At 40.5% G+C, this 27,591-nt stretch overlaps 1 protein-coding gene across 1 annotated transcript in view; it reads right to left on the reverse strand.

Annotated features, from left to right (window-relative positions):
- The window catches only part of RNF17 (ring finger protein 17), a 193,198-nt gene that overhangs the window by 128,905 nt on the left and 36,702 nt on the right, over nt 1-27,591 (reverse strand). Inside the window, exons 7-9 of the mRNA XM_004604511.2 lie at nt 16,018-16,189; nt 14,837-14,913; nt 14,494-14,568 (exon numbers count right to left, since the gene is read on the reverse strand). Coding sequence (XP_004604568.2) covers nt 14,494-14,568; nt 14,837-14,913; nt 16,018-16,189 — 324 coding nt within the window. The remainder of the gene's footprint in view (nt 1-14,493; nt 14,569-14,836; nt 14,914-16,017; nt 16,190-27,591) is intronic.

Here is a 27,591-nt window from a genome sequence, read left to right on the forward strand (position 1 = left end):
TCGGAGAGCCCAGCAAGCTACCAAGAGTATTGCACCCGCACGGCAGAGCCTGGCAAGCTCCCCATGGTGTATTGGATATGCCAAAAACAGTAACAATAAGTCTCACAATGAGAGACATTACTGGTGCCCGCTCGAGCAAATTGATGAGCAAGGGGATGACAGTGACAGTGAAATTTAAAGAATTTTAAATTTAATGAACCATCACCACAATAAAATTTTGAAATATTTATACTGTCCCAAATGAAAATTTTCATATTCCAACCCCAAGTAAACATAAGGTTTTAGTTGGCCAACTAAGAGGTATAGACAGTGAAAAGCTGAAAATTTGATGGTTATGTCAGAAAAATTTTATACTAAAGAATATTGTGTACAGGGGACGTGCCTGGGCAGGGGGGGTGGGTGTCCCATGCTTCAGCCTTCTGTGCGCTGTCTTAGTCAGCCCCTCCCTATCACCAGGTAACTTCAACTCCAGATCAATCGCGCTCTCTTCTTCCTGCCCCTCTGAAAGAACTCTCACGCCGGCTCCGCCCGGCCTGGGGGACTTCCGGCTGGTGGGGGAGTGTCCTCTACTTCAGGGGCGTGTCCTCTACTTCAGGGGCGTGTCCTCAAAGGGGGTGTGGCCTATTTCGGAGTGGCTCCCACTAACCCGGCTGTAGTTGCTTTTCTCTCTCTCCTAAACTCCCCATTTAGGTCACAAATCCCTATGACCTACTACTAGGAGAACAACCTGGCCTTCTTAATCACTATATGCCTATAAGCCAGTAACTCATCCTAACTCCAGAAAAAGTGTCAGGAATACAACTAGGTACACAAAGCACTCATAAACAGACCATAGCCTCAAGCCTTGACTAGAAGCCCTACATAAACTAGGAACATCGCAGTAATGTAAGGAACTATTTTAGAAGGGGGAAAAGATTACCATTATCCATTTAGCTTGCCTACAATCCCTTCCTGGAGCAAGAGGAATACTGATATAGAATCGGGAGCTTTCACCTCTATTATTCCATAACAACATGAAGAAACATTGAAAAAATCCGCCAAAAACAGAAAATGAAGAGATTCCAGAAACCTCAATACAGGTCACCCACAAATACAACCTCCTCTCAGATAAAGAATTCAGAGAAGAAATTGTCAAGATGGTCGAGGAACCATGGAACAGACAACCAATAAACTAATGGAGGATATGAACACAACCATGGAACGAACAATCAATAAACTAAGGGAGGATATGAACACAGCCTTGGAATGGACCACTAACAAAACACAGGAAGAAATGAGAGCAGAAATTTCAAACCTATGAACAGAAGTCACACAATTACAGGAATCGGTAGATGAAATAAAAAGCTCAGTAGTAGCTCTCAACAGTAGAATGACTGCAGTGGAAGACAGAATCAGTGAGCTTGAAGATGACCTACACAAAGCTTACAAACAACAACAAATAATGGCAAAAGACCTCAAAATGGCTCTAGGGCAAATCAGAGTCCTAGGGGACGACCTCAAAAGGAACAACATAAGAATCATGGGAGTACCAGAAGCACAGGGAACTAATCCCAATGAAAAAAACACCGTCAAAGACATCATTGCTAAGAAATTCCCAGAGCTGGAGAATGCGGGCATACAGATCCAAGGAGCCCAAAGGGTACCAACTAAAAGGGACCCCAACAAAAAAACCTCCAAGGCATATCATAGTCACAATGATGGATGCCGCGGATAGAGACACAATACTGCAAGCAGCAAGCTCAAAGAAGGAAATCACATACAAACGATCACCCCTAAGATTTACAGCAGACCTATCAGAGAAAACCCTCCAAGCCTGAAGACAATGGTGGAATATAGTGAAAAAGCTCAATGAAATGAACGTCTCACCAAGATTACTCTATCCAGCTAAACTCTCACTTAAACTCGAAGGAACCATACACTATTTCTCAGATAAACAACAACTCAGGAAATTCACAGACTCAAAACCAAACCTAAAAGAAGGTCTAAAGGGACTTCTGTAAGACAAAGAAAAACCCTAACAAGAACAACAAACCCTACAGAAAAATGGCACATAATCCCATGACAATAATCTCACTCAATGTCAAAGGGCTAAATGCACCAATCAAGAGACACAGAGTAGCAAAATGGATTCGGAAACTAAACCCAACTTTCTGCTGCCTACAAGAAACACAACTGAACAGTCAGAGCAAACACAGGCTCAAAGTCAAAGGATGGAAAATAATCCTACAAGCAAACAACTCCCTCAAAAAAGCTGGGGTGGCCATACTAGTATCTAATAACATAGATTTCAGACTGAAAAAAATTAGAAGGGACAGTGACGGTCATTTTCTATTCATCAAGGGATACGTACAACAGGAAGAAATCACACTCTTAAATGTATACGCGCCTAACAAGTGACTAGCTAAATATTTAAAGCAACTTCCTAACAAACTTTAAGGAGGATATCACTAGCACCACAATAGTAGTCAGAGACTTCAACACCACTTTATCTCCTCTAGATAGATCAAAGAGAACAAAACTCAGCAAGGAAACAATGGACCTGAGGAAGAAATAGAAGAGAGAGGGATTATAGACCTATATAAGGCTTTACACCCCCAAAAGAAAGAACATACATTTTTATCCAGTGCACACGGAACATTCTCCAAAATAGACCACGTGCTGGGTCACAAAACATACCTCAACAGAATCAGCAAGATAGAAATTGTATCAACCATCTTCTCGGACCATGATGCATTGAAAATAGAAGCCAAGCACACACAGACACGGAGCACCAAATCAAACACCTGGAAATTAAGCAATTCCCTGTTGAACGAGTGGATCAAAAAGGAAATCAAGGAAGAAATCAAAAGATACCTCGAAACAAATGAGAATGAAGACACAAGCTACCAGAATCTATGGGATGCGGCTAAAGCTGTGTTAAGGGGAAAATTTATAGCCCTGGAAGCATTCCTCAGGAGGGAGGAAAGGGCCTAAATAGAGAGCTTGACTTCACAGTTCAAGATCTTAGAAAAGGACCAGCAAAAGGAACACAAGCCAGACCGAAGGAAAGAAATAATAAAACTTAGAGCAGAAATTAATGATAGGGAAACCCAAAAGACAATAAAACAAAAAGCTGGTTCTCTGAGAAAATAAACAAGATTGACAAACTGCTAGCAAGATTCACAAAGAAAGAGAGAGAACCGTAATAAACCGAATCAGAAATGAAAAGGGGGATATTACAACAGAAACCAATGAAATTCAAAAGATCATCAGAGACTACTTTGAAAATCTCTATGCCACGAAACAAGAGAACCTAAAAGAAATGGACGAATTCCTTGATTCCTACAATCTCCCAAAAATGAATCAAGATGACTTGGAATACCTGAATAGACCCATTAATATCAAGGAAATTGAAACTGTTATCAAATGTCTTCCCAAAAACAAAAGCCCAGGCCCGGATGGATTCACTAGCGAACTCTTCCAAATATTTAAAGAGGACCTGTTGCCAGTTCTCTTCAAGTTATTCAGGGAAATTGAAGAAACAGGGACTCTACCAAACAGTTTCTATGAAGCTCGTATCTCCCTAATACCAAAGGCAAACAAAGATACCACAAACAAAGAAAACTACAGGCCAATATCCCTGATGAACACGGATGCGAAGATTCTCAACAAAATACTAGCAAACAGAATCCAACAACTCATTAAAAAGTCATACATCACGATCAAAGTAGGATTCATCCCGGGGATGCAAGGATGGTTTAACATTCGGAAATCAATCAACATAATCCATCATACCAACAAAAGTAAAAATAAAAACCGTATAATCATTTTAAATGGATGCAGAGAAAGCATTTGACAAGATCCAACACCGATTTATGATGAAAACTCTCACCAAAATAGGCTTAGAAGGAACTTTCATCAAGATAGTTGAAGCCATCTACCACAAGCCCATGGCAAGCATTATCCTCAATGGAGAAACACTGAAGGCCTTCCTTCTAAGATCAGGGACAAGACAAGGATGCCCACTCTCACCACTTCTGTTCAAGACAGTACTGGAAGTACTTGCAATAGCAATAAGGCAAGAAAAAGACATTAAGGGTATACAGATAGGAAAGGAAAAAATCAAGCTCTCACTATTTGCAGATGACATGATTCTATACCTAGAGAATCCTAAAACCTCCACTAAGAAACTCCTAGAAATAATAAACTTGTACAGCAAAGTTGCAGCCTATAAAATTAATACCCAAAAATCCATGGCCTTCCTATACACAAATAGCGAGTCAGAGGAAAGTGACATTAAAAAAAAAATCCCATTCACAATTGTGCCCCAGAAGATCAAGTACTTAGGAATCAGCCTAACTAAGGAAGTAAAGGATCTCTACAAGGAAAACTACAAGACACTACTCAATGAAATAAAAGAGGACACGAGGAAATGGAAACATATTCCCTGCTCATGGATAGGAAGACTTAACATTGTCAAAATGGCAATACTCCCCAAAGCACTATACAGATTCAATGCAATCCCTATAAGGATACCCATGAAATTCTTCAAAGAAATTGATCAAACACTCCTGAAATTCATAGGGAACAATAAACGCCCCCAAATAGCTAAAGCAATTCTTGGGAGAAAGACAATGGGAAGCATCACCCTCCCCAACTTCAAACTTTACTACAAAGCAGTAACAACTGAAACAGCATGGTACTGGAACAAAGGCAGAGCCGCTGATCAATGGAACAGGGTGAAATATCCCTACATGTACCCTAAAATATATGACCATCTGATCCTTGATAAGGGGGCAAGAAATGTGAAATGGAACAAGGAAAGCCTCTTCAACAAATGGTGCTGGCATAACTGGACAGCCACATGCAAAAAAATGGGCTTAGACATCGACCTAACACCATGCACAAAAGTCAGATCAAAATGGATTAAAGACCTTAACATTAGACCACAATCCATAAGGTATATCAAAGACAAGATTGGCAAAACCCTTCACGATATTGAAGCTAAAGGTATCTTCAAAGATGACACGGACCCAAGTAATCAAGTAGAAACAGAGATAAACAAATGGGACTATATTAAACTAAAAAGCTTCTGCACCGCAAAAGACACAGTGACCAGAATTCAAAGGCAATCTACAGAATGGGAAAGGATATTCACCCAATACCCATCCAATAAAGGGTTGATATCAAGGGTATATAAAGCACTGGTTGACCTCTACAAAAAGAAAACATTCAACCCCATCAAAAAATGGGGCGAAGAAATGGACAGAAAGTTTCTCAAGAAAAAAATACGAAGGGCTAAAACACACATGAAAAAATGCTCTTCATCACTAATCATCAGGGAGATGCAGATCAAAACAACTATGAGATATCACCTCACACCACAAAGACTGGCTCACATCCAAAAGAACAAAAACAACCGCTGTTGGCGTGGATGTGGGGAGAAAGGAACCCTCCTACACTGCTGGTGGGAATGTTGACTGGTTCAGCCCTTTTGGAAAACAATATGGTCGATTCTCATAAAATTAGAAACTGAGCTTCCATTTGACCCAGAAATACCACTCCTGGGAATATACCCCGGAGAAGCAAAAAAGTATAGTCAAAATGACATCTGCACCTGTATGTTTATCGCAACACAGTTTACAATAGCCAGAATCTGGAAAAAAACCGAATGCCTGAGAACAGATGACTGGCTAAAAAAACTTTAGTACATCTACACAATGGAATACTATGCAGCTGTTAGAAAGTATGAAGACATGAAATTTGCATATAAGTGGATCAACATGGAAAGTATCATGTTGACTGAAATGAGTCAGAAAGAAAGAGACAGACATAGAAAGATTGCACTCATGTGGAACATAAAGTAGCAGAGAGGTACGAGCTAGCAATGATGCAACCTCTGGCAGAAAGCCCTCTGGACTTAGTCACTAAAATACTAAAATACAGAAATCTAGAACCTCACGGCCGCTACTGTGGCCACGTGACCTCATATCTCCTCATTCTCAGCAATGGAAAAAACAAATTATCAAATGCTTCCTTTCCAGCAGTTCCGACTCTGGGTGGAAAGTCCAAACAATAATAGTGAGTTTTTTTGTTTGTATATAATCAAAGTAAAGAGAAAGTTAAGTGAAATTTATCAACTACACAGGCGGGGTGGAGGGCTGGGGGGCGGGGGGAGGTTTACTGTAGTTCTTGGTGGTGGAATATGTGCACTGGTGAAGGGATGGGTGTTCGAGCATTATGTAACTGAGACTTAAGCCTGAAAGCTTTGTAACTTTCAACATAGTGATTCAATAAAAAAAAAAAACGTAAAAAGTAAAAAAAAAAAACAAGAATATTGCGTACAGGTCTTTAAAAGGTGTTCTTTTGACTGGTTCAATTAATACAATTTTCTCATTAATTCAATGACTTAAAAATAAAGTGTGGGCCTGCTGGAGGAAAAGGTAGCTTGAGATAGAGAAGGGAATACCAAGGAGAGGATGTTGGGAGGACCCATTCGGGTTGAAAAATGCATGCCAAAAGTAGACTACAGACCGAACATGATGGCCACTCAATACCTCTACTGCACACTACAATACCCAAAAGGAGAGAGAACAAAAGGGAATGTCCTGCCACAGAGGCAGGGTGGGGAGGTGGGGGATGAGGTGGGGATGGTGGGATGGATACTGGGAATATTGGTGGAGGAGAATGGGCACTGGTGGAAGGATGGGTAAATGATCACTGTATCACTGAAATGCAAACATCAAAGTTCATAAGTTTGTAACTGTACCTCACAATGATTCACTAATAATTTTTTTAAAGTGTAGGAAACAGTAATAGGTACAATTCACAGAAAATCACTTGAAACCCCCACTTAGTTAAAATTTATCAGTTGCCTGAGTCTTATGGGTATGATGATTCAATTGCCATTAAATCAAGCTGATAGTCACTTTAGCTATGCAAGTATAAAAATTTTATCAAAGTGTGTTTTGCACTTTATTATTATTATTATTATTTTTTGCTTTTTGGGTCACACCCGGCGATGCACAGGGGTTACTCCTGGCTCTGCACTCAGGAATTATCCCTGGCGGTGCTCAGGGGACCATATGGGATGCTGGGAATCGAACCTGGGTCGTCCGCGTGCCCGCTGTGCTATCGCTCCAGCCCCCCCCCAATGTTTTGCACTTTAAAATATACATTATATCAAAGCAGCTTGTATTTTAGTTAACTGATAAATTTGTTTTCACAGCTAATTTTAGAAGCCTTTTTATAAATACTAACCAAAGAAATAAACTGGATTCAGTAAAGACACATTATATGTCTCTTCCAACAGAGGGAATGCGTTGTTTTTGGTTTGTTTTGTTTTTGGGGTCACACCTGGTGATGCTCAGGCTCCTGAGAATCAGGAGTTACGCACTCAGGAGTTACTTCTAGCAGTACTTGGGTAAACATATGGGATGCTGGCAATCGAACTTGGGTCGGCTATATGCAAGGCAAGAACTGTTCCCACTGTACTATCTCTCCAGCACCCAAAGGGAATGCATTTTAAATAAAAATCTGAATACCTTCTGAGAACACATATTTGTACACAATTTTGCTACTTAAACACCTTTTAAGAACTTTTATTTAATAGAACATTTAGTCTAGTTTCATAAATACCCTGTGACTTCCAGGACATCACACTTTTTCAACATCTGCCTGTTTGTTCTCAGTATTTTTTTTTTAGGTTATCCTTTCCCTGTCTTAAAGTTTGGTATTTTTCTATGATATTGTCCTTTACCTGCTTCAGTACTTTCCTCTACATGTTTAATTCCTTTATTTCAGGTAACAGGATTATACAGTGTTCAAGTCTTATGTACAAAGCACTACACACCCCTGCCACTTAAGTGCCTATGATTCTCTCCCTCGAAACTTGTATTATCTATGGTACAACATTCCTCTGCTCTAGCCACTCCCTTCCATTACTTGTAGACTGACGATTATGATTTTTGCACAAACCCTCAATTTGTCTCTCTATATACTATGGATGAGTGGGATCAACCTGTCCTTCTGCCTCTGGATTATTTTACTGAGTATGATGTCCTCCATCCAAGCTGTCCAAAACTGCATGACTATTTCATTGTGTATATATCACAAGTTCTTATTCACTTACCTGTTATTAAACACTTGGACATTTTGATTGCTTCCATATCTTGACTATTGTACTAAGAGCTACATTAAACACAGTAGCACATACACCTTTTTGAATTAATGTTTTTGTGCTTTAATACCTAGATACTTAGAAGTAGGATAGGTAGGTCAAAAAGGAGCACTAATCTTTTTGTTGTTTTGTTTTTGGGGGCCACATCCAGCAATGCTCAGGGGTTACTCCTGGCTCTCCTGGCAGTGCTCAGGGGATCATATGGGATGCCAGGGATCAAACTCAGGTTGGTTACATGCAAGGCAAGCACCCTATTGGCCCCCAAAGGGAGCACTAGTCTTTGAGGAATTTTCAAATTATTTTCATAGGAGATGGACCAGGTGATTTTCCCATTAGCAATAAATGGAGGTTACTTTTTCACGACACCTGCCAAAATTTATATATATGTGTATATATATCACTGAGAATGTTGAAAATACACATATATTATCACTACATCACTATCACTATCATCCCACTGCTCATCAATTTGCTCGAGCGGGCACCAGTAACATCTCCATTTTGAAACGTGTTACTGTTTTTGTCATATCAAATACACCACGGGTAGCTTGCCAGGCTCTGCCGTGCAGGCGAGATACTCTTGGTAGCTTGCCGGGCTCTCCAAGAGGGGCAGAGGAATCGAACCTGGGTCCGAACACGGGTCGGCCATGTGTAAAGCAAACACCCTACTGCTGTACTATCGCTCCAGCCCATGTGTATTATATAAATGTTATATATAATATGGCTTTCTTCCCCAGGGCCCTTCGGAGGGGGTGGGCTCCAGCTTCCCTCCCCGCCCCAAGCAGAGCTCCTGCAGCCGAAGACCTCCGGAGCCTAGCCACAGCCATGCTTAAGACCGCTCTCCACACGTTCGGATGAGCCTCATGCATGAAAGTACTGGCAGAGGAACCAGGTGTATGGGACCTGGGGCTGAGACCTCCAAGCCTGCTTGGATAGGGACTGGGCCTCTTCCGCCCAGATTTCCCATTTTCCAGTAGCTAGGTGGTCACACCCAGGGACTGCCCCTGGTGCTGTGGTGTAATCCCACCAATGATCAACCTCCAGATACTTAAAACCAAGCTCCAGGAAGCAGCCATAAGACATCTTATAGCCTACTTCTCCCTCTGGGAGAACCTGGCAAGCTACCGAGAGTTTCCTGCCCACATGGGAGAGCCTCGCAAACTCCCCATGGTGTATTCATATGCCAAAACCAGTAACAATGATGGGTCTCATCCCCCTGACCCTGAAATAGTCTCCAATGCGGCATTGTTGGGAAGGACGAGTAAAGAGAGGCTTCTAAAATCTCAGGGCTAGGACGAATGGAGACGTTACTGAGACTACTCGAGAAATTTGTCGATCAACAGGATGATGATGATGATGATGATGATGATGATGATGATGATGATGATATATAATATGTATGTGATACTTCATTGTAATTTTGATTTGTTTCCCTAATGTGCATTTTTTTATATTCTTAATGGCCACATATGTATGTCTTCTTCATAGAAGTGTCTACTTATCTCCTTTCCCCATTTTTGATACGTTTTTTTTTCCCTTGCTAACAATACTCATTTCAACTGCACAATCTCAAAGTTTAATTACTACCTATAATCAGAACTGGAAGGTTATGAGATACTTTCCCCCCAAACTGGGAGAAAATTGCAAAGATTACTCTGTTTAAACTTAAAATTGAGATAGGATCAATATAGATTTCCTGAGATAATAGCTTCTGATAATAAAAAAAGCTTGTAGTAATATCTGAAAGAGTGTGTTGGTTAAGAAAGGATCCTGAGGGGCCAGAACAACAGTACAACATGTAAAGTGTTTGCCTTGCATACAGTGGACCGATATTCAATCCCTGGCATCCCATATTTCATACAGCCAGGAGTAATCCTGATCGCAGAGCCAGCAGTAATCCCTGAGCATCACCAGGTATGATCCCAAAAGAAAAAAAAAACAGAAAAATGAAAGCACAAAAGGATGTAAATTATCCATGGAAATACAGAAAGTTACAGAAGCAAATATGGGGTGGGGTCCCCTGGGTGGGGGGGGGGAAGATGCGTGAGTCCCCCTAACAAAAAGTCCCAATGATGGGATATGTCCCTCGGTAAAAAGTTTAGGTATCAGAATGCAAATGGTTTGCAAAAGTGCACTCAGGAAAGAATAAAGTAGCAGGAAAGAATAGAGGACAAATATCTGCCAGCTGCAAATGTGACAGACAAGCATAGAAAAAGGCTGTTTATGGTACTTTAGATACAGGGGCAGCATGGGTAAAAATAGAATAAGAAATTGTTAAAACTGTTCTCTATATTGCAAGGGTGCCTTCTGATAACTATCTAAAATACCTCAATCTCAGGTCTTCATGTACCTGTTGAATGCTGATGTGCTTACAAACTATTCTTAACGTCTGTCAACAATGGTTCACCAGTTGGATCCCAGAGGGGATGGGAAGCTATAATGTACTAAATAAACTGCTGGCCTGTGAGCTCAAGGAGGGCTGCCTAGGGCACCCAAAACTTGAACAATCTATTTGAATTTGTCTGATTCCTTATATATTTGTTTGTCTCATTAACTGTGACCAACCTTTCAGAACAGACATCAAAGATCCCAATCTGACTGGCATTAAACAACCTTTTCTTTTAAGATCTCTCCCGTGAAAAAATTATGGTAGACTATCTAGGTCTAATTATTGTGCTTTATTACAAACAAGATTGCAAACAAATCAACTTCACAGATTCAAAACCAATCATGAAAGAACTGAAGGGGTTACTTTAAGGCAAGACAACCCCTCACAAATAGACCAAACTTCTACAGAAAGATGACACAAAAACCTATGACAAAATCTCTTTCAATGTCAATGGGCTAAATGTACCAATTAAGAGAAACCAAGCAATAAGACTATTGAACCCAACACTCTGCTACCTGTAAGAAACACATTTGAACAATCAGAGCAAACACGAACTCAAAGTCAAAGGATAGAAAACAATTCTTCAAGCAAATAACCCCCTTAAAAAGACCAGGCCTCAGAAAATCAAGGACCTTGGAATCAGCTTAATTAAAGAGGCGAAAGACCTATGCAAAGAAAATTACAAAACAGTACTTCAAGAAATAAAAGAGGACATGAGAAAATGGAAACACATCCCTTGCTTACAGATTGAGAGGATTATTATTAAAATGACAATATACCAAACCATTATACAGATTCAATGCAAGTCTCTACAAGCATACCCATATCATTTTTTATTATTTATTTATTTATTTATTTATTTTTTGCCTTTTGGGTCACACCCGGCAATGCACAGGGGTCATTCCTGGCTCATGCACTCAGGAATTACTCCTGGTGGTGCTGGGGGGACCATATGGGATGCTGGGAACCGAACCCGGGACGGCTGCGTGCAAAGCAAATGCCATACCTGCTGTGCTATGGCTCTAGCCTCCCATATAATTTTTTAAGGAAATAGATCAGTTTTGAAATACATGTGGAATAATTCCGCCCCCCCCAGAAAAAAAGACCTAAAGCAGATCTTGAAAAAAAGATGAGAAGCACCACTTTTCCCAACTTCAAACTGCACTACAAAGTAGTCATAATTATAACAGCACAGAATTGGAATGAAGACTCAGATCAATGGAATAGATTTGAACATCTTGACACAGATCCTCAGGAATATTATGAAGAGATGAACAGAAACTTCCTCCAAGAAGAAATACAAATGGCCAAATGGCACATGAAGAAATGCTCAACATTAAATAAAGGAGCAAAATATACAAAATGGAGCAAAGAAATCCTCTTCAACAAGTGGTGCCAGGAAAACTAATCAGTCATATGCAAAAAATAAACTCAGATCTCTTTCTAATGCCATGTGCAAAACCCCAATCAAAACTGATTAAAGACCTTGATATTAGACCTTAATCCATTAGGCACATAGAGGGAAACTTAGGTATACTTCTCCATGACATTCAAACTAGAGACAATTTTAAAGATGAAACACCACTGATGAAGAAATAGAAGCAAAGGTAAACAAATGAGACTACATTAAACTTAGAAGCATCTGTTGTACTTAAAAGGAAACAATGACCAAAACACAAAGACAGTCAATGAAATGGTAAAAATTATTTACCCAATACTCATTTCATAAGGGGTTAATAATATCCAAGATATATAAGGCACTGGCAACTTTACAAGAAAAAAAACCCACCCAACCTGATCAAAAAATCACAAGAGATGAACAGAAACTTCCTCTAAGAAGAAATACAAATGGTCAAAAGGCACATGAAAAAAGTGCTCTGTAGAATGAATGCACTCATTTGTGGAATATAAAATAAAATAATATGAGACAAACACTCAAGGATAATAGAGACAAGGCCAGGAAGATTGCTCCATGGTTGGAAGCCTGCCTCATGAGCTGGGGGAGAATGCAGCTGGGATAGAGAAGGGACCACTAAGTCAATGATGATGGCTTCTCAATATCTGTATTACAAATCATAATGCCCCAAAGTAGAGAAAGAATGAGGGAAATTGTCTTGCCATAGAGGCATGAGGTGGGGTGGAGGTGAGGTGGAGAGGGGGTGACGGGAGGGTTACTGGGGCATTGGTGGTGGAAAATGTACACTGGTGGAGGGATGGGTCACTGTATGACTGAAATTCATTCATGAAAGCTTTGTAACTGTATCTCATGGTGGTTCAAATAAAATTAAAAAAAAAGAATAAAAAAGCAAACTATTTCACATTTTTTTTGGATAAAAAAAAACAAAAAAGTGCTCTGTATCACTAGTTATCAGGGAGATGCAAATCAAAACAACAATGAGATATGTCATGCCACAGAGACAGGCACAGGTCACAAAGAAAAACCAGTGCTGGCATGGATGTGCAGAGAAAGGAATTCTCATTCACTGCTGGTTGGAATGTTGATTGATTCAGCCTTTGGATATTCCTAAAAGATCTAGAAACTGAGCTTCCATTAGATCCAGCAACAGCACTCCAGGGAATATACCCCAGTAGCCCAAAAACAATGCAGAAAAGCTGCACTCCTCTGTTCATTGCAGCACTATTCACAACAGTCAGAATCTGAAAATAGCCTGAGTGCCTGAGAACAGATGAGTATATAAAGAAGCCATGGTATATCTACACGATGGAATATTGCACAGCTATTAGGAAAAATTAAGTCCTGAAATTTGCTTATACAAGAATGGTCATGGAGAGTACCATGCTTGATGAAATCAGTCAGAGGGAGAGGGATAAACAGAATGATTGCACTCATTTTCAGGATATAAAAAAACAGTCACTGTCAACTGTCATCCCGTTGCTCATCTATTTGCTCGAGCGGGCACCAGTAACATCTCTCATTGAGAGACTTATTGTTACTGTTTTTGGCATAACCAATATGCACGGTAGCTTGCCAGGCTCTGCCACGCGGGCTTGATATTCTCGGTAGCTTGCCGGGCTCTCTGAGAGGGGTGGAGGAATCGAACATGGGTTGGCCGTGTGAAAGGCGAATGCCCAACTGCTGTGCTATCGCTCCAGCCCCAAAAAACAGTATGTTAAGAAATTCAAAGACAGCAGAAACAAGGGCCAGGAGGAGTGGTCCACAGTAGGAATCATGCCACAAAGTAGGAGGGGGAGTACAATTATGACAGAGAAGGGACTACTATGACAATGATAGTTGGAATGATCACTCTGGACAAGAACTGAGTGCTGAAAGGAGGACACTGCCTAAAAAAAAATGACAGAGAGAAGTATTTGACATAGAGGCAGGGTTATGGGGACAGGCAGGAAGGTTGGGTTGAAAAACTGGGGACATTAGTTGTGAGAAATGTTACACTGGTGAATGGATGGGGTTTGAATGAAACTCAATCATAAACAACTTCGTAACTGTATATCTCATGGTGATTCAGTTAAAAAAATAAAAATAAATAAGATGTGCGAAGGGGGGAAGAGGGTAAATTTGTGTTTAAGAGAGAATATGGGCTTCTCCAGAGTGGAAATAAGCAGAGACATAGAAACAAGCAAGTGAGATAGATGTTCAAGGAAGAACATGGGCTTAAAGAGCAAACCATGTTCAAGGAAGAACATGGACTTAAAGAACAAACCAGAAATTTTCAGTTTGAATAAAAGTGATGCCAGAGGGTTTTGGCTGATTTGTGAATTAGGGAGAGGAAGTGCAAGCATAATAGAAAAGGGAATCTGCCCTTTTCTCTCTATTCACCTCTATCACACAGGGAACTGAAACTATTTTGATCTTTAAATAACTTTTCAGTTTTTGGATTATATACACTAAACATTATTTTTCTTGTCTCTTAGTTTTTCTGTCCTTTAATTCCTGCTAAATATAGCATGTTGTCATTCTTATACTTACTTTGTTGAGCCTTCAAATTCAATCTTTCCCATATTGTTGAGCACATATATCATCTCACTGCAATTCATATTTAACCTAAAATAAAACACTACCATGTAAGTAAATATATTTTCTAGTACAAGTTTATTATATTATCTAAGTAAAAATCAGTTGCTAAAACTGACAGTTTTAAAAGAATACTTAACATTCTAGGTTATCATAAATTACACTTACTTAAATTTGGTCACTGTCTTGAGAAACATTTGTGGTCTAAATACTGTTTATAGTTGTTATCTATTTTCATATATCTGGGCTCTTGTATATTTTTTGTACACGTTATGGTCTCCTAAATGATCTTATTTACCTGGGAGAGCTTCTTTGCTTGAGAGAGCAAACTTGTGACAATTCATTCTCAAATGTAAACTTCAAAGTTCGGATAATCTAAATCAAAAGAAAAATGTCACTAATACCTGAATTTTTGTCATATATATGCTTAAATAAAGTAAGATTTTAGAAGAAAACTATGCCATTCGAGCATTTCACTAATGTATTCAAGGTTTGATTTTAGACACTAACATGATATGATTTTAATAAATGACTTTATATAGAGTAACAAATTTTAGCAGACAACAATAAAAGAATTAGCTAATGAAGAATATAGTTATATACGTGAAAACTGTGACACTTACATTCTACATAGCTATTCTCAAATGCTCTCATTTTTTGGCTTCATATTTCTAATGACACTAAGTGGGATAAAGACCAAATATTACCTTTTTCACTTTGAAATACTTCATGAGTAATGCTCCCTTAAATGATTGTTATTTTTAGAATTATAGTTTGAGGGAGGATTGACAAAGAAATATGGTTGGAATCTTTTTTATTTTTCACTACAAGTTAGAGATTTGAGAAATTATAGGGTCAGATAAAAACTAAAGTCTGGAGGAGTTTAAAAATAATAGCATATCTATATTCCAAGGGTAAACAAAACTAGTAAGGAAGACCTAGAGTTAGCCCTATAATGCGAATTCCCTATAATGCGAAATATGTTATTCTTTCCCTCCCCCAACTCTAATCTGCAAGGCATGTGATTAGATAACAGGATAGAGCTAAAGCTTGTGTCCTGAGCTACACATTTAATGGGAAGCTTGAGGGGAGAAGAAAAAATCTGAATGGGTTTTTGAACTAAGTATTTAAGTCAAGCTAAAAGATACACAGAAATATGAAAACAGTCCCATTTGGTTTGCTATTCTTATTTCTCTTTGTTGTTTCTGTTTTTGTAGTGCCAGGAATAGTACCTACTTACTTACTCTTGTATGTTACAAAGAACTTACTAAACCATTTCTCTAAGTGGAAAACTATAAAATGCTAATTGAATTTATTAATGGTTGTCTTAGAATTAAACTAAGAATTCTAAATTGATGTCATTAGGATAACTTGAAAAACAATTTTTGTGAAGTCATAAACATTATAATCAAAAACATGTAAAATACATTGCTTCATATCATTTACATGTTTACTTTTGTACATATAATTGTAAACTACCTGATTTACATCACAGTATGTCCTTAGAGATGGTGCTGATTTCAACTCTTTTGCTATCTTCATAGCTGCATCCAAGTCATTTTTTTTCTCTTCAATATAGCTTCTGGCCATCATTACAGTTGATAAGTAATCATCTGTATTTCTTACTAATTCTTCACACAGTTTCTTTTTCCTTCATTTGAAAAGCCAGAGTTACTTTGTAGTATTTCTTAAACATTTATATGAAACTGAATTTATATTCACTGTATCACTGTCATCTCATTGCTCATTGATTTGCTTGAGTGGGCACCAGTAATGTGTCCATTGTGAGACTTATTACTGTTTTTGGCATATCAAATACGCCACGGGTAGCTTGACAGGCTCTGCTGTGCGGGTGAGATACTTTCGGTAGCTTGCCAGGTTCTCTTGAGAGGGGCGGAATTTATATTGATAGTATCAAAAGAGTAATTTTGTTAAATTACTTTAACATGTCTACATGAGGTAGTCAATTGACTACATAAATAGGATGAAAGCTATTTAAGTATAACTCTAGAAAAATCATATTTACAGAAGGATGTAGTTATGATGTAGATATAATTATCATTGAATTAGAGAGGCATAGGCCAGCTAGATGATTTGATCTAAAAGAAAGAGAAATTCTGGCTATCTTACAGTCACTAACTTCATTAAAAAGACATATCTGTATACATTTTTTAAGGTCTACCTGTTATCTTTATTAAATTTTGGATTTTGAGTCACCTCACAGTTCTTAGGACTTATTCCTGGCTCTGTGCTCAGAGACCACTCCTGGTGGGGCTCAGTGGTGCAGGGGATAAAACCGGGGTTGTCTGCTGGCAAGGTAGGTGCCTGACATGCTGTATGGTGTCAGCCTCCTACCAGCTTTTTAAAAACTTTCAACAAGAGGGACCCTCTGTTCCTAAAGACTATGATCCGAGGGGTCTTCTAACCCATTTTGGCACTCAGAGCGGCTTCTTACAGAATTGCATCTAGACTGTGAACTATGCTACAACCCCATGCTGCTCCGGGAGGGATTTTCCCTCTCTGCCCTGTTTTTCTGCAAGGAAGATGGTGGTGGTGGCAACACCCACGTGGCGAGAGCCACCTCCTAAGACTCCTAACCCAGAGATATGAGTTTGCAGTGATGTGGCTCGTAGGCGATCATAGGAGGGGGGCGTTACTGGCACGCTCTCCACCCAGATAAGATCCAGAGCTGCCGCTCGAGAAACAGACCCTCTGCTCCTAAAGACTATGATCCAAGAGGTCTTCTAAACCATTTTGGCACCCAGAGCGGCTTCTTAAAGAAATGCATCTAGACTGTGAACTGAGCTAAAATATCAGAAATCCAAAGCCGCGTGGCTGCTGTCACGTCCACACGAGCTCACAGAGTCTTCATTCTCAGCAATGAAAATAAATTATTAAATGATGCCTTTTCAGCAGGCCTGATTGTTGGGGGAAGATTCCAAACAATAATATTGAGTTCTCTATTGAAATATTGAATATATTCAAAGTATAGCGAGAATAAAGTGAAGATCATTAGCTACTTAGGTGGGGGCTGGGTGGGAGAGGGTATATTGGGGTTCTTGGTGGTGGAACATGTGCACTGGTAAAGGGATGGGGGTTTAATCATTATATGACTGAGACTTAAACCTGAAAGCTTTGTATTTTTTTCACGGTGATTCAATAAAATAAAAATTTAAAAGAAAAAAAAAACAGAAATAGAAAAAAAAACTTTCAACAAGAGTTTCATGCTAAGTGAAGTGTCAGAAAGTAAGAAATACGTACCAAATGATCGCAATCACAGGCAGAATATAAAGAAAGAGATTAGATAATCCCCAATGCAAACAAGCCCGGACACATGATCAATAGAACTGTGTAATGAAGAACCTGGGGAGGAGGCTAGAGGAACAGGCCTTGGGATAATGGAGAAATCTGAAACACTTGGTGGAGGGACTTGTTTAGCAGCAGTGCAACTATAAAAAAACTTCAATTGTACTGAAAACTGTGATACCTCAAATAATTGCTTAAAAGTCTACATCAGAAGATACATATTACATTAAAATGAAATTTTAAAATAGACTTTACTCAGTCAGAATTTAAGCATAATTACTTTTCAGGATCAGGGACACTGTCTCGTTTGCCAAGGCATCAAAAAATCACGTAATGTGATTCAGAGACAACCACTGGACTAGAAGTGTTACCGATTGGATTCCACAGGACGTCAAAAGAGATTACTTTGAAAGTCTGTATGCCACGAAACAAGAGAACCTAGAAGAAATGGATAAATTCCTAGATTCTTATAACCTCCCAAGGAGGATCGAAGAAGATCTGGAATACCTGAATAGACCTATTACTATCAAGGAAATTGAATCTTTAGTCAAAAGTCTTCCCCAAACAAAAGCTCAGGTCCAGATGGATTCACTAGTGAATTCTTCCAAACATTTAAAGAGGACCTATTGTAAGTCCTTCTCAAGTTTTTCCAGGAAATCAAGGAAACAGAAACACTCCCAAACAGTTGTATGAGGCACATGTCACCCTAATAACAAAAGCAAACAGAGACACCACAAAAAATTACAGGTCGATATTGCTGATGAACATGGATGAAAAGATCCTCAACAAAATATTAGCAAATACAATGCAACAACTCATCAAAAAGATCATACACCACAACCAAGTGCAATTCACCCCAGGGATGCAAGGATGATTTAACATTTGGAAGTCAATCAGCATAATCCATTATATCAATAAAAGAAAAGATAAAAACAATATGATCATATCAATAGATGCAGAGAAAGCATTTGACAAGTCCAGCACCCATTTATGATGAAAACTCACCAAAATGGGTATGGAAGGGACTTTCCTCAATATAGTTAAAGCCATCTACCACAAGCCTATGACAAGCATTATCCTCAATGGGAAAAAACTAAGAGCCTTCCCTCTAAGATCAGGGACCAGACAAGGATGCCCACTCTTACCACTTCTGTTCAATCTAGTACTGGAAGCAGTTAGGCAAGAAAAAGATACGAAGGTGTAGGATGACATTACTTTGTCCTCTCCCCCCTTGCCATGAGGAGCTTGTCCCGGTTTTTCTCGGAGTTTAGGCTTTCCCAGTCTTACCCATCAAGGTGTTCCCGAATCTCTCCCATCCCTTTGTTTAGCTGTAATCACTTCTCTATGCTCTCTTCCCCGAAAAGAGTTAATCAGCTTCTCCCCCTAATCTGACTCTGCTAATTTCTAAGGTCAGACCTTCCTAGGATACTGAATTTATATTAAGTATTAAGTATATTAAGTTAATATTGCCTTTCTCCTTTCCTTATGCCTTTTGAATAATTTACTTTAAAGCAATGTCCTTTTTGTATAGGCACAAGAAGACAATATTATGCTTTTGTAATTTGGGACTTAATTGGCTTCGAATATTATTCATTCCCGGGCATCTGCTTTCTCCACTTAAGCCGCAGTTGCCCTCAGTTCCCAGCACCCCAAAAGCAAGGTCTCGACGAGGGACGAGAGGGATCCAGGGCAAGTGGTGAGTTATGTGCTACCCTGGCATCAAGATGGGCCTGGCCAAAGTGCCTAATTATTAACTATAAGTTAAGAGCTTGATCACAGACAAATGCTGTCATGATCCAAAAGTAATGACGAGACTAGGACCCTCCTAGGGATAGGAAAGACTGATCTGGCCTGAGCACTGTAGTCTGAGATCAAGATGACCCCAGAAGAGCAATTCTATAAGCTTTACTGCATTTCTTATTGTGTCCATACAAAATGATTAATATTATGAATTCTTATATGTTTGCTGGATGAGGAGAAGAGAAACACACTCATGGGACTCCGCCCTTGGGTGGATCCTCCTGCTGAAAAAGAATCAGTCATAGGAGAAGCATCCCCTGAGGGAAAGGAACCTTACCCTATTGATTGTGACCACACCTATGTGTATGCCCCAACCCCCTCATGCTGGGGGGATTTAACTAGGCTGTAAGAGTGGGTTGGGGGGGCAGATCCAGAGATCCTGAGAGAGATCGAGAGCCGGGAGAGAAGCAGAGAGAGAATGAAAGAAACTGATCGAGCAACCAGTTTGGCCCTCTTCCTTCCATCGCCTGCCCTTGACCAACAGCCATACACAGCGGTTCCAGAGCACCGAACGTGGGCAGTGAGACAGAATTGCCCGGAGAGCCTGAGAGTGCACACGCCCGTCGGTGTGCTTTAGTTTTTTTACACTAAGGGCATTCAGATATGAAAGGAAGAAATAAAGCTCTCATTATTCTCTGATGATAAGATACTAAATTTAGAGAACCCCAAAACCTCTAGCAAGTAACTCTTAGAAACAACAGACTTGTATAGTAAAGTTGCAGGCTATAAAATCAATACCCAAAAGTTCATGGCTTGCCTATACACAAATAATGAGAGAGAAGAAACTGACTTATAAAAAGCAATCCCGTTCACAATCATGCCTCAGAAAATCATGTACCTCGGAGTTAGCTTAACTAAGGAGGTAAAGGACTAGTACATTAAAACTACAAAATGTTACTTCATGAAATAAAAGAGGACATGAGGAAATGGAAACATATTCCCTGCTCATGGATTGGGAGAATTAACAATGTCAAAATGGCAATACTCCCCAAAGCATTATACAGATTCAATGCAATCCATATAAGAACACCCATGAAATTCTTCAAAGAAGTAGATCAAACACTTGTAAATTCATATGGAACAACAAACCCCCACAAATAGCTAAAGCAATTCTTGGGAAAAAGAAGATGGAAGGCATCATCTTCCCCAACCTCAAACTGTATACAAAGCAGAAAAAATTAAAACAGCATAGTACAGAACAAAGGCAGAGCAGCAGACCAATGGAACAGGGTTGAATATCCTTACACACACATTCAAATATATGAATATCTTTATACACGTTCATCTAATTTCTGATAAGGGAGCAAGAAATGTGAAGTGGAGCAAGGAAAATCTCTTTAATAAATGCTGGCAAAACTGGACAGCTACATGCAAAAATTAAAAAATAGGCTCAGATCTCTACCTAATACTGTGCACAAAAGTCAGATAAAAATGGATTAAAAACCTCAACATCAGACTAGAATCCATAAGGTACACTGAAGACAAAGTCGGCAAAACCCTCCACAATATTGAAACTAAAGTTATCTTCAAAGATGACTTGCCACTGACCAGACAAGTGAAAACAGAGATAAATAAATGGGATTATCTTAAATTAAGAAGCTTCTCTATCTCAAAATAAACACTGACCAAAATACAAAGACAATATACAGAATGGGAAAGGACATTCCCCGAGTACCCATTTGATAAAGATATATATCAAGGATATATAAGGCACTGGTTGAACTCTAAAGAAGAAAACATCCAACCCCACCAGAAAATGCGGTGATGAAATGAACAGAAACTTTCTCTAACAAGAAATCTGAATGGCAAAAAGGCATATGAGAAAATGCTCTACATCAGAGATGCAGATCAAAACAACAATGACATATCATATCACACCACAGATACTGGCCCACATCCAAAAGAAGAAAAGCAACCAGTGTTGGTATGGATGTGGGGATAAAGGGACTCCTTCACTGCTTGTGGGAATGCTGACTGATTCAGCCCTTTTGGAAAATAGTATGGACGTTTCTCAAAAAATTAGAAATTGAACTCCCATTTGACTCAGCAATACCAATCCTGGGAATATATCCCGGAGAGGCAAAAAATGTATAGTAGAAATGACATCTGCACTAGTATGTTCACTGCAGCACTGTTTACAATCGCCAGAATCTGTAAAAAATCCGAATGCCCGAGAATAGATAACTGGCTAAAGAAAATCTGGTACATCTACACAATGGAATACTTTGCAGCAGTTAGAAAAGATGAAGTCATGAAATTTGCATATAAGTGGATTAACATGGCTAGTATCATGCTAAGTGAAATGAATCAGAAAGAGAGGGACAAGCGCAGAAATATTGCACTTATTTGTGGAATCACTTGTATCACTTATCATTCCGTTGATCTTCAATTTGCTCAAGCGGGTGCCAGTAACATCTCCATTTGTCCTTGTTTCATGCTAGTGTAGCACAATGATATTTGCTCACTCCAGGAACAGGAAGAGCCTCATTCAAGCGTTCATTCAGGGTTTTGATGAAGAAGTCTGACCATCTCGTTGGTGGGTGGCCATTTGGTCTTTTACGTCCTGTGGAATCCAGTAGGTAACAGCTCTAGTCCAAAGGTCATCTCTGAATCGCATTACATGTCTGGCTCATCTGATTTTTGACGCCTTAACAAACCAGACAGTGTCCCCGATTCTGATTCTTGACCGTTGACAGAGGTTAAACTCTGAATTCCTTCTCTCGCCTGAGTGAAACGTGATACTCCAAGTATAGCTCTTTCGATTCCTCTTTGGGATACCTGAATAGCGTTCTCATCCTGTTTTCATAAGGCCCAGGTCTCTGAGACGTATGTTAGTGCAGGAAGAATGGTGGAATCGAAAAGATGTGCCTGGAGCCAGAGATTCTTTTCCTCTTAACCACTTCTTCGATGCTCTTGAAGGCATTCCACACTGCTCTCTTCCTCCTGTGCAGTTCTGGCGCCAAGTCGTTCCTCATGTTGAGTTCTCGACCCAGGTAGGAGATGTTCGTTCCATTGAGAGCAAATGGAACATCACTAGTTTGTTTTTCATGAACAATGTTTTGGTGAGATTCAGCTGCAGTCTGACCTTTCCACACTTGCGGTCGAAGTCAGTCAGCATTTCTGCCATTTGGCTAATGTTTGGTTTTACGAGAACGATGTCATCAGTGATGCAGAAGGTGGCATGTTAGTGCAGGAACATACCACCTTCCATATGTTCCAGGAACATACCACATACCATAGTGAAGACCATCTATCTTCACTCCCATTCCTTCTCATTCCAGTTGTTGCATGACGTTCTCCAGGGTGGCACTGAGAAATGGTATGACCCTGCCAAATCCCTCTTTTTACGTCAATGATCACTTCCTTGTAGAATGGTGAGATCCTGGTGGTGAGTATTTAACACAGCTCAGAGGATCTTGATGTACTGTTTGAATGCCCTGTTTGGCTAGCACTTCGATGATCGCTTCACTCTAAACAGAATCGAAGGCCTTCTTTAAATTGATGATGTTAGACAGAGTGGCATCTTGAACTCTTATGAAACTTGTTTGGTCACTGTGTAGATATGGTCAATAGTGCTGAATCCTTTTCAGAACCTGGCTTGCCTGCATGGTTGTCCTTCGTCTAGTGCTCTGCCTATTTTATTCAGGATGACTCGAGTGAACAACTTGTAGACGACAGACAATAGGCAGATCAGGCAATAGTTGCTGATGTCGTGGATGTCTCCCTTCTTGTACAACAGAACGGTCCTGCTGGTTTTCCACTGGAAAGGAACCTTGCATTCGGACAGGTAGCATGTGAAGAGCCGAGCCAGTGTATTGATGAGTACTGGTAGCAGATTCTTCAGGTGTTCTGGTCTGTCCTTGTCTAGACCGGGTGCTCTACACATCTTTACCAACAAAATGGCATGTCAGATTTCGGATGAGAGGATGTTGGGAATGACATATCCATCCTGCAGAATTTAGTATGTGGGCAGGTGGAAATGGCTGTTGAAGAGATCCGAGTAGAAGTTGTGAATAATCCTCTCCATTGCCCTTCTGGAAGATGTGATAGATCCATCAGGCCATTGGAGGGCAGTCATCTTGGTCTTACAGTTGGCGAAGGACAGGCAAGCATTGCAAATACTTTTCCCATCTTCTGCTGCATCGGCCATCAATGCTGCTCTTCTCTCTTTGAGGTCTTCCTTTATCGTTTCTCTGCACAGCATTGTGAGCTCGGATGTTAGCTTGTGGTTGCCTGAGGCTTGTGCCAAACCACATTGACGAATGAGCTCGAGTTTCTGAAGACAGGTATCTGTCTGTGGCCTTCCCACTCTCGGCATTCTTTGCGCAGTCATGGAGGTCCCTGAACCAGTCAATATTATTCTTTGTCGATGTTGTCAACGATAGCATCTTCCCACGTTGCCACAATAATGCCAAAAAGCTCCCAGTTGGTGGTCATTCTGGGAGTTCTCTTCTTAAACATAAACTTTGCAGACCTTTCTCCATGCTCTGTGAAGTATAAATTCGCATGAAGGAGACGGTGGTCTGATCCCATTTGGAATTTTGGGACCACAGCGACATCGGTCAGGCAAAACCGTCGGTTGAATATGATCTGGTCAATTTTATTGTGGAACTATCCACCACGAGACTCCCATGTCCAACGTTTAGATTCGGCCTTCTGAAACTGTGAGTTACCATGGATAGTCTTGGTTGACATGATGAACTCAGACAGTCTCTCACCCTGTTCGTTCCATTCTAGACCATGGGTCCCAATGTGGAGTTCTTCAGGCAACCTTCTTGGTCCTATCTTGGCATTAAAATCACCAACAATGATCTTGTAGAAGGTGTGGTCTTCTTTATAGAACTTCTCCAGTTCCATGTAGAACTTCTCAATTTCTTCTTCATTGTAGTTGGATGTTGGTGTGTAGATGACAAAGATAGAAACTCATGGCAGTGAGTCACATGTATTCAAGTGTCACTGTCAATGTCACTGTCATCCCGTTGCTCATCGACTTGTTCGAGCGGGTACCAGTAATGTCTCTCATTGGGAGACTTATTGTTACTGTTTTTGGCATATACAATATGCCACGGGTAGCTTGGCAGGCTCTGCCGTGCAGGCGCAATACTCTCAGTAGCTTGCTGGGCTCTCCGAGAAGGACTGAGGAATCAAACACGGGTGGGCCGAGTGAAAGGCGAATGCCCGGGGGGTTGTTAGGCAATCGAATGAATCTATGCTTATGGCCACGTTCATGTTGACAAGGACACTGACGCCACCGATGCCTCTGTTGTCGCATGTTCCGGGGAACAGTTCTTTTCCAGTGTCGAAAATGGCATGATGTGATTCATGCCTTGTCTCGGTCAATCCAATGACTTCATATTTGATCTTCTGCGCTTGCACAATCATGTCCTCGATGGATGCTTCTGATGCCAGCATAATGCATTAAAAATGCAGATAGTCATTTTATTCTATCTTCTTTTCGGCAGTCTAGTTCGGCCCTGGGAACTAGCACCCTCTCCTTACTCGACCTCAACACTGCCATATTGGGGGCTCTTTTGGTGTCAGGGGGAAGAGGTCCATTGTTGTTACTGTTTTTGGCATATCAAATATGTCATGGGTACCTTGCCAGGCTCTGCAGTGTGGGCAGGGTACTCTCGGTAGTTTGCCGGGCTCTCTGAGAGGGATGGAGGCTTTTAGGGCAGCCTCCAATCACCCTTAAATGTGTTCCCATAGTTCACACCATATTTGAAGCCCATCAAATATAGTGCGAAAATTATGGAAAATGGGTATTAAGTGTCTTATGCTGTGTCATAAGTGGCCTGGAGTGTGACAGTGGCTGGGTTGTGGAGGTAGTAGATGTCCGCTGGTGAGGTATTTATCTGGCTCTGGTAGGGTGGGTCATCTGGGTTTGATCCCTGGGGTGGGGCACCGGAGACTCACAGAGGATCTTGTTACCAGGTCTTGTTGAGCCTGGATTCCAAGGTCACAAGGTTCTCCTTTACCTGGTTCTCTGGGGCTTTAGTCATGTGTGAGGTTCGGACCGAGTTTCCGGAAAGCGGCCTGGAGCATGACGGTGGCTGGGTAGTGGAATTTAAATTTTTGGAATATAAAGTAACAAAATGGGAGACTAACACTCAAAGATAGTAGAGATAAGGAACAGGAAGATTGCTCCATGGCTTGGAAGCTGGCCTCACATGCTGGGGGAAAAGGCAGCTCAGATAGAGAAGGGTCCACCAAGTAAAGGATGCTTGGAGGACCTGCTCGGGAAGGGAGATATGTGTTGAAAGCAGACTATAGACGGAACATGATGGCCACTTAATACCACACCCTAAAGAAGAGAGAGTAAAAGGAATCTGAGTGCCATAGAGGCAGGGGGGAGGGGTTGGGGTGGGAGTGGTGGAAGGGATACTAGGAATATTGAATGGGCACTGGTGGATGGATGGGTACTCAATCACTGTATGACTGAAACGTAAGCACAGAAATTTGTAAGTCTGTAACTATATCTCACAGTGATTAATTAAAAAATAAAATAGATTTAAAATAAAATTTTAAAAAAATTTGGTATATCTACACAATGGAATACTTATGCAGCTGTTAGAAAAGATGAAATCATGAAGTTTGAATATAAATTAATCAACATGGAGAGTAACATGCTAAGTGAAATGAGTCAAAAAGAGTGGGACAGATACAGAATGACTGCACCCATTTGTGGAATACAAAGTAACATAATAGGAGAGTAACACCTAAGGATAGTAGAGATAAAGGCCAAGAGGGTGGCCCCATGGTTTGGAAGCTGATTTCATGTGTTGGGAGAAAAGGCAGGTAGTATGGTGAAGAGACCACTAAGCAAATGATGGTTGGAGGGACCACTCGGGATGGTAGATGTGTGCTGAAAATAGGCTATAGACCAAACATGATGGCTGCTTAGTGCCTATGTTACAAACCATAACACCCAAAAGGAGAGAGGGAGTAAGAGGGAATGTGCCTGCCACAGAGGCAGGGGGTGGGAACAGGTGGGGGTGAGGGAGAGGAGGAACATTGGTGGTGGAGAATGGGCACTGGTGGAGGGATGGGTACTGGAACACTGTACGACTGAAACGCAATCACACTAGTCTGTAATCGCAATCACGCTAGTCTGTAATCATCCAAGTTTGTAAGTCTGTAACTATCTCACTGCAATTCACTAAAATAAAAAAATGATTTAGGTGCATATGCTGCCCTAGCCCATGTGCTGCTTTCTCCCGCATGGCCGAGCACATGTGGTGCCTCTTGAGATGTGTACTTTCATGCTTTCCTAGCTAATGCTGGAATGTGCGTAGAGGTTCTCTCTGCCCTTGCAGAAGCCTGTGTTCTCTCTTGAGTGCATTACTCTTTCTTACTCTCCCACTTTTCTCTTCCTCCTTACCTTCAAAAATCCTCCAAATAAAATCTGTTTTAACTGAAAAAAAAAGGGGGGGGCTCTAACTGACACCAGCACAAGCCCAGAAAAGGCTAGAGCCCTTCAGAGAGAAGCTCCAGCAGGAAAATGTGTTGTAATAAGGACATGAAAAAGGGCCATCAAAAACTTCAAGGTTTTCCCTTGACAGCACCATAGCAAAGGAATTTTATTTGTGTAGAAAGCCCAATGTGTGGCCAGCTAGGGAGAAAACCTAAGAAACTTTGCAAAGACAAGCATATATCTCCCAATTCTGGGGGGTGGCCTGCATTTCTACCTGAGATGTGTACTCTCTGCTTTCTCCATCTGGAGAAGCCCACATTCTCTTTTGGATACATTTCTCACTCCCTCTCTCTCCCTCCCACCCTCCTCACCCTGTTTCTTTCCTACCCCTCCTTTCCTCACAATCTAAATAAAGCTAATTTACTTTACTATTTGCTTCCTGCTGGAATTCTTTACTGTGAGGGAAAGACAATGGACCCCAAAGCCTGGGTAAGATCTAGGACTTCCTCTTGCTATAAAGGGCAATTCCTTGC

The sequence above is a fragment of the Sorex araneus genome, chromosome 1 (genome assembly GCF_027595985.1).
Source record: "Sorex araneus isolate mSorAra2 chromosome 1, mSorAra2.pri, whole genome shotgun sequence".
Lineage (NCBI taxonomy): Eukaryota > Metazoa > Chordata > Mammalia > Eulipotyphla > Soricidae > Sorex > Sorex araneus.